Source organism: Apis dorsata, unplaced genomic scaffold, assembly GCF_000469605.1.
Source record: "Apis dorsata unplaced genomic scaffold, Apis dorsata 1.3 scaffold_59, whole genome shotgun sequence".
Taxonomy (NCBI): Eukaryota; Metazoa; Arthropoda; class Insecta; order Hymenoptera; family Apidae; genus Apis; species Apis dorsata.
Window position 1 is genome coordinate 231,891 of NW_006263359.1, and position 15,484 is coordinate 247,374.

Genomic DNA, 15,484 nt, shown 5'->3' on the forward strand with positions numbered 1-15,484 from the left:
TTTCTCATATAAATACAATCCAAAAATATAACATTCGAAATACAATTCGACTCAAATATGACTTCGAACAATTATGACTGATTTCCCAAATTTAACAATCTTCCAGAAAACTTCTCGCATAAATACAATCCAAATAAAAAATATAAAATTCGATATACAATTCGATCAAATATACTTCGAACAATTATGACTGATTTCCCAAATTTAATAACAATCTTCCAGAAAACTTCTCACATAAATACAAATAAAAAATGTAATAGAAATACAATTCGACTCGATCAAATCCACTTCGAACGATACGAATCTCCATCCAAGAAGGACGAATCCGAGGAGAATTTCGGATTTTCTGGAAACGGTTCGCGTGTTCGAGGCGATCCAACAAACAGATAACATCGGAACGTACGCCATTCACCGCGATCCCCTGTTACGAGGGTTTTCTTCTGCGGCGCTCTTCCGGGTCTTCTTGCCACTTCTCCGTCTCGAATTACCGATCGAACTAGTCACCGAGTCCCGGAGACCGAAGGCATCGTGTCGTATTAACGAAGAAGGTTTTTGCCGGTCACCCGTGCCACAGAAATCCGAACGCAGCCGCCGTTGCCGCCACGTACTTCGATTGCGCGATGAAATTTCTACCTGATGCTCGATTTAATCTTCCTCTTCGAGTTCCACTTCGCATTCGTTTTCTGCGAATTCTGCTAATGCAACTCGTGCAATTTCCTCTGCCTCTCCCTCTCCCTGCGCTTCTGGAAAGGTCGAGGGAGGCATGAGAATGAGTCGTCTCGTGGATGGAAGAGATATAATGAAATTTTTTTCACGTCTCGATTTTTCGATTCCGTGCTCGAGGATACAGTGTTTGGAAAAATTTGGGATCTTTGGAATCTTTCGAAAAAGTTTCGACGAGGAACCAGTACCGCGATAAAATGTCGCGGAGTTCACACTGTGCCGATTCCTATCTCTCTTTTCCTTTCACGATCGAATTACGCAGATCAGATTCGATCTTCTTTCCTCTAGATGTGTAGGTAGCTGGCAGGGCTCGCGTGTCGCGATATTTCATACGCGTACATACTCGAGTACACAGGAGTTGTTCCCTCCAACTTCGATCGATGATCCATAAATCTATCCTTTTATTTCTAATTGAATCGTTTTTCAAAAGTCACACGTTTCTTCTTCGTTATTTTCATCGAAAGAAAAAAAAAAAAAAATATCGATTTGTCGAGGAATAAATTCGAAAAAATTATTATTATTATACGTCCATCCGTGTTTCAAGCATTAACAATTTTCGTTAAAATTCCCTCTATAAACGGGAAAACGCAGATTTCTCTTCTTCGGAATCGAATCTCTTCTTCTTCGAATCGAAACGAAGTAATTCCTCAAATTTTAATCAATGGGAAGAACACGTGTTTTTCTTGATTCAGCGTTTGAAAGGTGAAAGGTGGGACGAAGGAAAAGCCGAAAGGAGAAGAGATAGGCCTTAGAGAGAGTCTATTCGTAGAACAATAGGAGGTACCAGACGATGAAGTCACGACCGTGATATACTCGTGTTCCAGCAACATTGTGGCCATTTTGCCGTGGCCAAATAGCGCCACTTTAAGCGCGCCTGTTCTCTCTCGCGCAAAAAGGGGGGGATCCCGTGGAAACAGAGCGTGTCTTCGAGAGCTTAACGAGAGACACGAAATATGCCCGCTGTCCACCTGCGCTTAACACCTTTCGTGCGTAAGAGGATCGCGAGAAAATGGGATAATTAAAGTAATTAGAAATTTAGAAAACACGATGGAGTTACGTTAATTCGTAGAATTTATGACGATTTCTAAAATAATTTCTCGAATTATTTATCGAAGATTCGTGTTCATTGTTTCTACATATTATATTCTCAAATTTAATTACAACACGATATAATTTGGATTTAATTTGTAAACGTTAGATATGTCTAATCGAATCTAATTTATCGATACCGAAATCAAACGAAATTGCAAAATAAATGAAACATCGTATAAAAAAATATAATCGATAAACTCGGATATAAGATACACTTTCAATCGATCGAACGAAAAATTCCAACTCCGTCAAATGGAAGACGTTTTGTCAATGGACTCGAGGGATCCCTCCTTCCAATCCACGGTTCTCCTTTAATTAACAAAGTTGCACAACGAAATATCCCCGATCTCCCGGTGGAAATAATACGTTCGAGAAGGAGGGGAGGGGATGGTGAATGGCAGTGGATTCGAGTAATCCCATCGTCCACGAGCCGTGGCATGACGAAGCCGTGCAGATGAATAAAGTCCCCGTAATTGGCTCGAACAAGGGCCCAAGCTCGGCATTTTCACTTTCCCGGGATCATTGTCCGATAGATAATCTTGCCTTTCATCGTTTCATCGAATATATATATTAAAAAAAGGCGGGAAAAGTTGCGTTTTCACCATCGTGAAATCGAAATTTGGAGTGAAAATCTCGATTCATTTCCATCCAAGAAATATCATTTCTCCTTTCTTTTCAAATATGTGTATAATATTCACAAATAAGAGTATTCGAACCCTTAATAAACGATCAACGTCGCGTCTTAAAATTTAATTTCGATAGGAGAGAATCGATAAAAAGAAAAAAATCGTGACGTCCGCCATACAAGAACTACGCGAGAAGTGGATCGTTGTCGCGTATTAAAATGATACCCATATATATATAAACGTATCGATCCATTTCAACGTACCCATAAAATCGCGCCTCTCGTAAAACACGCTTCGAGGGAACAATTATCGGCGAGAATTATTCCGATATTTTGTAATTATCGGATGATGTTTGTATGGTAGTGCCAGGCTGCACGATATAATAGATATAAATCTCCCCGATTATAGTTCAATTTCTTTCGCGCTTCTCCTCCTCGTCCTCCTCCTCCTCCCCCCGCGCTTTTTTCAGACAATGGAACGCGAGAGTTTCTCCGTTGTATGGTTCGTAAATCAAGTCGGTTTATGTTTCCATCCGACCAACCATTACGAACCTATTATCGTTCGATTTTAATACGTTGGAAGAAAAGTGGATCGGTCTAAATTTAGTTTTTTGCGCCGCTGCCATAATAGAGCGTTTATAGAGTTAAAAGATTAGATATATATAGGGAAGAGTTTTGAAATTCGATACGAAATTCAATTTGTAAAATTGAATGCAGTCGAATTATGAGTTAAGATAATTTTTAACTCGTCTTTTCTTTCTTTTTTTCAAATTCGTATATACGCGCCGATTGGGTACATCGTAGGCGGCCATTTTTGGAGGAGGAAGAACCGCCAAATTTTAAAATCAATGATTTTGATAATATAGAGATTCTGTTCTAGTAGAAATATCGATACAAAATGGTACACAAAGCTAAAATTCCCTTCGTTCTTCACTGATTGGATAAAACAATGTCGTGAACCGCTCGTGGCAGTCGTTTACCTGAAACCCTGCGTGCTCTATACCCCACGATGTGAAAATATCGAGTTACAAGGAGACAATGAACCGAAGTCCTCACCGATTATCTCGATTATTTCCATGAAACTCGGATAAAATCTACTACGAAAAGGTAGAGAAGAATAATTCCTCGAATCTATCCAATTTTCGAATTTTCCCCTTTACGATATCCGTTAATTTTAAAATTATTATAAATATTATTCGTATAGATAAAAAGTAGTTGGTAATTTTTCCTTTATCAAAAATGCATTACATTAATTCACGGAGTGAGTCACGTGTCAAATTGAATAGCTTCCGAGATATGCATTCAACGAGAAAAATCTAAACTTTTTAAACTCCGTTTATTTTATCGCAAATATTTAAAAAAAATTTGCATAAAAATAGTAGCAATAGCTCCTTGTTTCGTTACGACATCCAAAATTCACAAATTTTCACGGAAAAACGATCACACTTGATAAAGGAGAAACAACAACTGGATAAATACAAATAACCAGGCCCAATTGGATCTGCTTTCTCTCTGGATTGGCGGCAAAGATTGATTGCCTTATCGATAATTAGCTTGGCACGAGCACCACCTTTGTTTCACTCGTTTGACCCTAACAACGCCTTCCTCCAACTTTTGCCACTCTACGAAATTCCATTCTACTTTGAATTCCACAAACGATTTGCTTCGACTTCGTGGCCACGAATTTCGATCCTTGTCTGGTAATTTTCTCGATACGTCGCCACTCGTCAAACTCGAAAAGTTTACTAGTTTCTCTAGGGAGAAAGAAGAAGGTATATCTACGAAGAGAAAATGATGGATAAACAGTGGAGCAAAATGGAGGAGTGGCGACTCGTTAAAAGAGAGGAGAGATTTAGATTGAAAACGGGTTAGATTTTCCCTTGGATACGTTGAGAGGAAAATTCTGATTGCAAGATCTGGTGAAGAATCAATCGTGATGGAGAAAATAAATGAGATGAACGTATATACACGTGGTGGAATTTTGTTCGTCGGAAAACGTTGCTATAAATCCTCCAAGATTTCCAGCAACACGATAAACGATCGAAAGATAAACAATGCAACAAAGAAACGATTAGATTAGCTTTCTCCCGTCCCGTCAAAGGGGAAACTTCACACGTGGAACAACGTTGGTTCGATACTTTGTAAACGAGAAATCCTTTCCCCTCGAGTGTCGCAAACTCGCCAATTCCAAAGAAACATAAATCTCTTACGGCTCTTCCTTCGATTAATCGACGTTTTCAACCGAGCGATACTCAATCGAGCTTACATAATGGAACAAATAACGATTAGAGAATTTTTCTCTCCTTTCGAAGAAAAAAGGAAACTTCACCGATATTTATTACATCGGCATTCAAGCTTCGATCGCTTTCTCGCGATATCCCCTCCTCTCAAACTCGCAATTCCAAACGTAATTTCCACCATTGATTCTTCCTCCTTCGATCTTTCATCCGAACATACCCAAGGAGATCAGAGAATCTCTCTCTCTCTCTCTCTCTCAGAGAAAAAGAAAAATTTCAACTCCCGTTCGATTCCTTTCTCGAGTGTCGCAAACGCGAAATTCCAAACGGGCGTAATTTCCACCGACTCCTTCGACTAATCGGTCTTTCGTCAAAGCAAACAAGCCCACCACCGTGCGCGAACAATGAACGCATCGATTAGGTGGAGCGCGTAGGTGGAGCCGTGGCGTTGAGCCGCATTTGCACGTGTCGCGCGTTCCCTCCCGGGCGCCGAGGCGACGACGAGGAACGCCAAGATATAAAAAAAAATACGGGAGAGGGGAAAAAAAGGAGGAGGAGGAGGAGGAGGAGGAGAGGAGGACGACGCGTGCAGGAAGGGCCGCCTTCGGGCTTTAAGAGGCAGCGCACAAAGGGTGGAGAGAAGGATGAAAGAAAAAGAAAAAAAGAAGGAAGGAAGGAAGGAAGGAAGCAGCGACGTGCGTACGGGGCATAACTCGCGAATAATGCGCCGTTTTATACGGGCGTACGTGAGCGAGCCATAAGCAAATGCATTTTGCTGCATGTGGGCCTTAAGCCGCGTGGTACAGTCGATGCTGTAAGATCGTGCGCCAAAGTTAATCAAAAAAGTTTCGAGATAGAGAGGATCTTATTTTCCCAAGATTCTTTCCTCTCCCCCACTCTCGTTAGTGAGAAAGATTCGCCATAATGCGAATATAAGAATCTCCTGATTCATTAACATTATTAAAATATTAATTCTCTCTTATACAATTTTATTCGAAATATTTCTTTTGAATTCGAATTGTACGTTGATGAAAAAAAAGAAATGAACGAAACGACGTTATGAAATCCCTAAGAAATTTCGAAATTCGTTATATCTTATCCAAAAAAAACACGTTTTTGACATCCGTTGGTTAATAACACATATTAAAAAAAAATAAAAATCGAACGATAATCGAAATTTCCCCTTCTTCCAAAATCAATTCTCTTCGCAGGGGGAGAATTCATCCACCGGATGATCTTTATATTCCGGACTGTACAACGATGTCCCGCGCTCGTGAACCAACGTTCGCTCGTTACGGCAGGAATACGCTCGTTAAATCCTCGCGCGAGCAAACGTGCACGAGTTCCATCCAACAGGATGGAATGTTTAACAAGAACTCGCGAAAAGACCCTTCGATGACTTGTCTTCATTCAATATTGTTCAATTAAAATCTCGTAAAGTCGTTTCGATAGCGGAGGTTGGGGGAGGAGGGAGGGCCACGCGGCCCAATGATCGCCCGTCCAATGATCCGTCCTTCACGGATTATTGGAATAATCTCCCGTGGAATTACGGCACGATTTCGCGTGATGCGAGCGATTTCGCGATGATGGAGAGAGAGAGAGAGAGAAAAGGATATTTTTTTTGAGGAGGAGAGGGGAGGGCTTACAATTTTGGAAAAAGGCTGTACGAAAGAGCAACGTTTATGGCAGTCGTTTCTTTTTCTTTACAGCATCGTTCGTGGATTATTCGTAATTTTAAATCTCTCTCTCTTTCTCTCTCTCTCTGTCTCTCGTGAAATATTCGAGGTTCGTCGTAAACGAACAAACGAGCATATTTTTTAATCCTGCGCGAATAAGAAAAAGATTGTTGGATAAATAATGAAACGATTAACGAGATACGAAGGTTTCGATGATAAAATATAATGGCGTGAAAATTTTATCGATCGTATTAATTAATAGAGCTCGATGCTTCTTTAATTGAAATAAAACGATCGGCGCAAATTACAGGAGAGGCTACATTTTTTTATCTCATCGCGTATTTATCTCTGGAATCTAAATGTATCATATTTGCATTGCATTAGAGGCGTTGGTTACGTAAAAGAGTCGCGCAGAAATTGCGTTAAAAGGAAAATAAGAAAAAAAAAATATAATAATTATGCGTCATTTTTCAAGAGAGCGAGAGCGATACAGAGATCGTTGCAATTTCACAGTGGTTCTTTACATACGTACACATCATGTCTGATTACGTAACTTGGACGAGCGTGTGATCAACAACCGCGCGACACAATCTTGAAAAAATAATACGAATAGAATTCTATTTTCATCGATATACCGAGTTCTTTCCAATGCTCCAATTCTCCGTTCTTATCGAATATCTTGCTAAGAGTTAATGAGAATAATCGATGAATTATTCCTTCCTCCTACACCAAAGCCAAAATATTAACGCCGTTATAATGTTTCGATGACAAACTTATATTAAAATTAACGAGGCAGAAACCGATCGTTAACCTAGCTGTCGAAGGAGACAATGTCCTCGAATCGGGGAAAAAAAAAAAAAAAAAAAAAAAAGAAAACGAAACTTCCACGACACGGATAACCGATGCTCCGGATTTTCTACAAATTAATATGATTACCCACGTAGCCGCGCGTCGTGCCTTCATTGTGGCTCCCAGTTTTCAGCCAGTGAAAGCGTACCATTAGGGACGTGCCACTTGTCGTCGTTTCCTCGAAAAAGAGAAAAAAAAGGGGAAGAAGAAGAGAGAAAGAAAGGAAAAAAGATGGGAAAGAAGGAAAAAAATCTAAAGATCGAAAGGAGACGAACCGATCGGAAGAAGAATAGGAATAAGAGAGAGAGAGAGAGAAATACCGGTTACGATCTTAAAGGAGACACGAGGCGGTCGTCCATTATGATGCAAATTAACGTTACTCGAGGAATTTTACGCTCGGCCTCGATTTTTTTCTTTTTTTTTTTTTTTTTTTTTTTTTTTTTTTTTTTTTTTTTTTTTTTTTTTTTTTTTTTCTTTCTTTTTTCTTTTCTTTCTTTTTTTTTTCGCGCATTGCGCAGGTTCATTAGAGTGTGCCGATTTCTTCTCGCGCAAAAACCTTCTCCGGGAAAATATCGAGTTGTCGATTCAGAGGACAGAAACGAATTAAACGAATTAAAAAATTGGCTAATTAAAATTAGGGGCTTTGATTCGCCGATTGTTTAATAATTCGAAGAATGGATGTAAGTGGTGGAGCGAAATACAACAATGGAGAAAAGAAAGGATTCGACGTGTGAGTTTAACGAGAGGCAAGCGACTAACCTAGATTGGAAATAGCCTGAACCGAAACGGTTCTAGGCTTGATTTAGATCCGACTTTGCTCGTCTCCCCGTGTTACTGGGGATCTCAAATCGGGTCGTTTTGGAGAATTGAAGATTCTTCGAATTTTTATTCGTAAAAAAAAAAAAGTTTACGAAATTTATTCTTAGAATTAGATTAAGAATATTGTATACCGAGGCACGAGAGTGGTTCATAATGTAAAATTCGTATCTACGAGTGTGAGTCACGTGCTAAATTTTTCTCTTTCTTTTTCCGTTTTTCGTTTCTCGAACACCGATAATCCTGGGAAGAAAGATGTTGAATATGCATCAGCCGAGGCAAAACGTCAAACGTGCCTCGGCAAAGAATTAATCATAATGTAAATTTTAAGTAGTTAAAGACGGCACGGGTCAGACTCGACGCGACCTAAATACCGTGGCCAATTTGCCGCAAGTCCAACTGCATTCAGACTTATCCAGATCGAGCCTACAATCTCACGCGACGCAACAACTCCACTTTTAATCTCGAATATTATTCGCGCAATACATATCCACCTCACGATCAAAGTTGAATCGTATCGAAATCGAGTTTAAACGACCCTCTTTTTCCACGTATTCAGCAAAATGCAGTTTTTTTCTTTTTCCAAGTTTCGATCGAGGTCAGGATTAAATTTCAATCATTTTGCTTCGTACGTGTATAAGCGTAAACTTCGAGTTCCAATCCCCTTCCCCCCTCATTTTACATCGTAACGTAAAAAACAAAGAAAGAAGAAAAAAAAAAATTTCGAAACGAAAATGGAGCAGAATCGTAGAATTTCTGAATTTTCAAAAAAAATATCGATCGTATTTCAAGCTTCCAAACGGTTTTAATAACGGCTGCGTAGAACAATCGGCGCGTGATCAAAGGGCAAACAATCGGTTATTGAACGGAGAAGAGAGAGAGAGAGAGATCGGTTTGATAAGCAATAAATTCAGTTATGGCAGTATAAATGTATAACGCGTGTGTAGCAGCTCGCGTGGGATGAGGTCAGCCGACAAAAGGAAAGCGTTTCGTTTTCTTTCTTCACCTGATAACGACTCCGCGCGTTTCCTCGGCTACAAAAGACTCTCGAGAGCTAACAATGAGATATGTCGGTTACGCAATAAACCACGCCGCGCGTGTACACTCGTGTGTGCATGCATACCATTGTGTAATAAAACGACGGTACACTTGGTAACGCGACGTGTTCCCAAAAAGAAAACAGGAGCACGATATCCCGATTACGCTTGTTATTTAACGATCGCCGGGAGGGGAAGAGAATCGGTTGACAAACATCGGCCGGTGTCGAGGAGGGGGATCGATACGATACGCAACATCGTCGACATGCTGATTTAGCAGGTATTTCGACGCGCACGCTGTGTCATTATTGTTATGCAACTAAATCGAACGATCGTTTCAACGCTTCTTTCGTGTGCAGTGATACGGGAAGGAAGTTGAGAAGGAGGAGGATGTATTTAGGAAAAAGATCGATGTTTTTTTTAAATCGAAGAGTTGGAAGAGTTATCGAATTTAGAAAAATGTGGAAAAAATAAGTACAATAGGATTCTTTCATCGAAGACCTTCGAAGGAAGATTAAATTTAGATATTTATCGTGTAGACGTCATGAGCGGATGTTATGTATATATGTAAAAAAAAAGTTGTATAATTTTCTCATTTAAAACCTTGTTTTCGAGTTTGAAAAATTTGTCGAGTATTGCATACGTTTTTTACTATCTTGTATGTAATATATCGTGAATGGATAATTAATAGGAAGTTATTCTATACGTACGAAAGCAAGTTGAATATTTTTTCTTTTTTGAAAAAGTATCGACAAATTTTCAAGCTTAATTTTTAACCAAATATATATCCTATACACGCATTCGATAAATATATAAGGAAAACACGGAAGAGAAGTTCAGAAGCCTCGAAAACGATTTTGAAAGATCGAGAAATCGTGACTCTTTTTAATCGTAATGGAAAATATTGCCTTATCGATGAAATCTTTTATCTTACTACGACGAGGCCATCTTTGCAATATTCGTTTGCTCGATTACGACACGCGCGCAACGTGTTTTCTCAAATCGATCGAAACTTTTAAAAAATCCTCTGAAATTCCTAATTCACTGCCTACGAATTTCGAAATATATCGTTCATCGACGATAAACCGTTCGATTCAATCGATATTATTTATCCTTTTAAGGGATAAAGGGGTGAAAAATCTACGTGACGGAATTAACGTGAATAAACAAGATCCACTTAATTAAGGAGTCGATGCCGAGGAGAGGATTGGCGGCCTGTTACGCACCGTTTCGTCGTTCAACTCTTTAAAGGCCTTTAAAGCCTTAAGGCGCCTTCTAATTATTCACTTTCTCCGACGTCTCGCGGTGAAACGAACGAGATTTACAGGCTCGCGTCCCGCTCGATGTAATTTCGACGATAGTTTCCAACCGGTCGGATACGACAATACGACTCGGGGCCGATTCCCAGGCTTCCGGGTTCTTCTTGTCTCGTCTCGTCTCGCCGCTCGTTTATCCCGCCCTTCTAACGATCCCCTGCCTAACAAGCCAATGTATACAAAACCACACGCACGCGCGCACACTGATTTCGAATGAAATTTATACGAGAGTTAGTTAGTTAGTTAGTTAGTTGGCTAGTTTCTCGAAAAGAATATATGATAGTATATAATAAAGAAAGACACGTGTCTTTTTGAAATGATATTAATATTTTCGAAAAAAAAGAAAAATGTTTTCCAAAACAACGTATCGATTAGTCTTCCTCAAATATCGATATAATTTCTTAGAAATTCTTATTTTTCTTTCGTCCCTCCCTCGATTATTCTTTTTACGAGAGAATTGAAAAATCTCTCGTATTTGAATTTGATCGAAATTAGATACACGTTTCTTTTCAAATTTTTCATTCGTGGCGGTTTGAAGGCGCCAGTTTGGAGAAATAATTGGAGGCTTTTTTTTTTACATTCGATTAGAACGAAACGACGTCTGAATTCGAGATAAATCAGGGGAGAGTTATTATATCATACACGTGGCGTATATCCTTTTCGCTATAGCTGGCGTTTAATGAGAGTAATTTACGGAATGGATAGGGCTCTAAACCGTTGGAATTTAATATCTCTCTCTCTTTCTGCGTTTCGGGATGATATACGGCCGTTTAGTGACGTAAGAGATAAATTCGAATCGGGGTGATTTTTTTCTCGCGGTTATGCAAACTTATTCTTATCTATTTTGTAACTCTCTCGACGCACTTTGTCCCCATTGTTTAGTCTTCCTACTCCCTTTCTTCCTCGATGAGGAAAGAAAAATTTTTTATTCTTCCACAAACACATTTCCTTAATTCGATCCCGCGTATATCTTTTATTTACACTCTTTGCTTCATCGTTATTGCAAATGTTATAAGCAAGGCGATAATAAATAGCGGCGGAACATTATCTATTATCCTTTCCGTATTCTTCGATATATCATCTTCTCCCAACTCCTAACAGATGTTTGAAACTTCTTGCATACACCATTCTTCTTCTCGTAAAATAAGAAGGAAAAAAAAAACCTTCCTTCCTTCCTTTGAACTCCATTCGTAGATTTACACAACTCCCAAGCGTTGCATAAGATAGAAACAATAAACGACGAGTCATCCGTCATAATGGAAACGACACCGGGATCAAGGTATCCACTTTTCCACAATCGTAATAAATATTATACTCTCCCTCTCCTCTCCTTTCTCGTTTCCTTGTTGAAAAGCGCCTTCTTCGAGGCGTTCCTCGACCAGCATCATCCGAACCGGAAGAGGAATCTCTCTCCATTATTCGCGGGAAAAAGGAAAGGAAGAGAGAGAGAGAGAGAGAGGAAAAAAAGAGCAGTGACAGCTGTCATAGGAAATCAAGGGAGAGTGTGTTGATCGAGGCCAAACACGGCCGTCCATGAAACCGCTTTCTACTCGTACTACTCTTTCTTCGACAATCTCGAGTCCCCTCGATTCGATAATCGATCGTTTAAACTCGCTCTTCACGCATCGAATCAACGCCGCCGATCGAATCTCGAAGCGTGTACTATAATAACAATATACGCGCTTCTAATCGATTCGAGCTGCGCGATAACTCTTCCCTCGTGATGACGGCTCGATCAGGAAATTGTTTCCGAACAACCGGTCGCTCGGATTCAATGAAAACTCGACTCGAAAAATATTAAACCTCGCTACGTGATCAAACGTGTTTGTTTCAAATAAAAAAAAAAGGAATTAGAAATATCTCAATTCCACTTACTTCGTGGATACGATTAATATTGATTGATAAAATTAATAAAATAAATAATAATATAATAAATAATAATAATAATAATAATAAAATAAATAAATTTGCAATATCTATCGAGGTGTTGAAAAAGGTGTTAAAAACTTAACCGAGGATCAAGCGAGGACAAACGTAAAAAGTATGTAAAATCGAACGAACGAAAAGAGTTATTAACTTTCAATTTGCACAAGCGAAGCAGTAGCTCGACAACCAATACGATATCTCCATCTACGTATTTCGAGGACACCGATTTCTCTCTTAAAGCCAATCGACCGACAAACTCGCGGAAAAGAGGAATCTTCCGTGGAGATAACAGAAATTAATGTAACACAAATGATAAACGATAGATCTCGACGAAGGACTCTCGAGGAGGCCATTCGTCCTCGAGACTCGAGTAAAGCAGAAGACGGCGCAGAAATCGGGTGGTGTCGTCCCGTCTTATCGATCCTGGGACGGGGCTAAAAATTCGATCGTACGTAAGCGTTCAAGGATCGCGGGAGAAAGTTTAGAAAGGAATCGATCCGTGGTGCTCGATCGTAAATACAAAACCGGGGAGGAAAAGAAGAGAGAGAGAGAGAGAGAGAGAGAAAAAGCGGATCGATCCGACTGTTTACAATTCGCAGTCACGTAGACGACGGTCGGTGCAAGAAGTTCACTGCAAAACTGGGGAAAAGAAGGGGTATTGCGCTCGATGGACGAGAGATTGAAACGAGAGACGTGTTTCCGTAGAGGTGGAAATCGATATGTTCGGGAGGGAGGGGGAGAGATAAAAATGTATCATCGTGTTTCGAACTTGTTCGAAGGAAGAAGATCTGCGAAGAAGAAGTTGAAATTGGACGAAATTGAAACGAAAGACGTGTTTCGTCTCGGGGCGAAATTGTTGTGCTGCTCGATAGAAGGAGGGAAGATAAAATTATATCGATCGTTTCAGAGTTGTTGAAAGAAGAAGATCTGACGGGGAGAGAGGGAGAGAGAGAGAGACTCGTGGATGAAATTGAATCGAAAGGCGTGTTTCGTAGAACGAAGTCGGGCATTAGTGGGGATAATAAAATTGAATCGATCGTTTCGAACGTGTCGAGAGGACGAAGTTTGTGGACCAAGTTGAAACGAAAGGCTTGTTTCGTAGAGCGAAATTGGCGTTGGTGGAGGGGGAAGAGAAAGAGGAAATAAAATCTTGTCGATCGTTTCAACGGGTTGAGAGAGAGAGAGAAACATTTGGAGAGAAGTTTGCTCGCGAAATTAAGAGAGAGAATCTGTATACTGGAGTCCAATACAACAGTTGTTGCGTATTCTTGGACGATCAACGTGAAACGATTTCGACTATTGACATTTATAAAAAAGAAAAACGATACTTTGCAATATTAACTTCCACTAACTTCTCTTCGCGATTCCTCCCTAGTTCGACGGTATAACGAAGGGAAATCGATAGAAAAGGAAAAGAAAAGAGAAAATAAAATTGTATCCATCGTTTCAGCACTTTGAGAAGAAATTTGCCCGCGAAATTAAAACAGAGAATCTATATACTGTCCAACACTGGAGGAAAGAGTTAAAATGATGCTTTGCAATATTAATTTCTATTAATTTTTTTTTTAATTTTTTAAAATCGGATTTACGTTTCATTTTTCGCAATTCCTCCATAGTTTGACGGTATAACAAAACGAATAGATGGAAGGGGAAAAGAAGGGGGAAGGGAAAATAAAAATTGTATCGATTATTTCAGCACTTTGAGAGGAAATTTGCCCGCGAAATTAAAACAGAAAATCTATATACTGTCCAACACTGGAAGAAAGAATCAAAAAACGATGCTTTGCAATATTAACTTCCATTAATTTTTTTTCTGCATCAAAACAAAAAAAAGAAAAAGAAAGAAAGAAAATCGGATCTACGTTTCATTTTTCGCGATTCCTCCATAGTTTAACGGTATAACAAAGAGAAACGGATCAATGGGAGGAAAAAAGAAGAAGGAAGGGAAAATAAAAATTGTATCGATTATTTCAGCACTTTGAGAGGAAATTTGCCCGCGAAATTAAAACAGAGAATCTATATATTGTCCAACACTGGAGAAAAGAATTAAAAAACGATGCTTTGCAATATTAACTTCTATTAATTTCTTTTTTAAATCTTTTTTAAAATCGGATCTACGTTTCATTTTTCGCAATTCCTCCATAGTTTGACGGTATAACAAAACGAATCGATGGGAGAGGAAAAGAAGGGGGAAGAGAAAATAAAAATTGTATCGATCGTTTCAGCGCGTCGGGGGGAGGGGAAGATCGGTACGGTTATCCTCGCTTTCTCGATAATGAGAAAATTGTGCGGTTCGATCGATCTTGTAACACGATCTCGCGATCATAGACTGTCGATAACGCGTAGCTCGTGGCCCGAGGTATCGGGACGGAAGTGATCGATGGCCCAGACGCGGACTATTTCCGATCCCCGCCGCCGTTCGATCGTTTCACCGTCGCTTCCGCGGCCTTTAAACCTTTAAATGCGTTATAACCAACCGTATACATATATATCAACCGCCGGTGATGAAACGGCCCGAGGATAAAGATTTTCAATTGGGCCCAAGATTTTTCTTACCTTCGTGCGATTCAGCGGATTGGAGAAGTCCCAGCCCGGGGCGACGAACAGGTATCCGCATTTTGAAATCTTTCTCGTTGCCTGGAACACAATAAGCAATGATTGGCGGTTAGTTACTCGATCCTTGTTTCGCGAAAGGATTAAAGCCGTTGATTAATCGTGGATAGACAGACGTTTCTGAAACGTGACTTTTACCGGATATGGATATTTTTTTTCTTTTTTTTTCGACTCGAAAAAATCGGTTCCCTTCCCTTTGAAGATCGTAAGATATCAGAGCGATATCGGTTTGTATCTAGAGATCGAAACGAATCCGAAAGGAGTCACGTTTCGTCACGTTGCATCGAACTTCCGACGTCGTTATTATTATTTCTATCGGGTACAAACACTTTCTACCCAGTTTCTCGTCGCCTGGAATCGTAGGCGGACACGTAGGAGAAATATACACTATACACCGGCAACACGAGAGAAATACGATTATCCGTAATATCAGATCGAGCGAGCGAGCGTTAAAATAAAACAAAAGAAGAGAGACGATAATAAAAACCCTATTCACTTTGTTCCTTTCATATATATATATATATNATCTGCCCTCGTCAACTCGCTAATTTATCCACTTTCGTCGCGATATCCA

General features: G+C 39.7%; 1 protein-coding gene across 7 annotated transcripts in view; it reads right to left on the bottom strand.

Annotated features, from left to right (window-relative positions):
- Positions 1 to 15,484, bottom strand: part of LOC102677037 (protein outspread) — a 194,650-nt gene that overhangs the window by 123,269 nt on the left and 55,897 nt on the right. For all 7 annotated transcript variants that reach the window (XM_031515246.1, XM_031515250.1, XM_031515252.1 and 4 more), the window contains exon 2: positions 14,854 to 14,934. In XM_031515246.1, coding sequence (XP_031371106.1) covers positions 14,854 to 14,934 — 81 coding nt within the window. The remainder of the gene's footprint in view (positions 1 to 14,853; positions 14,935 to 15,484) is intronic.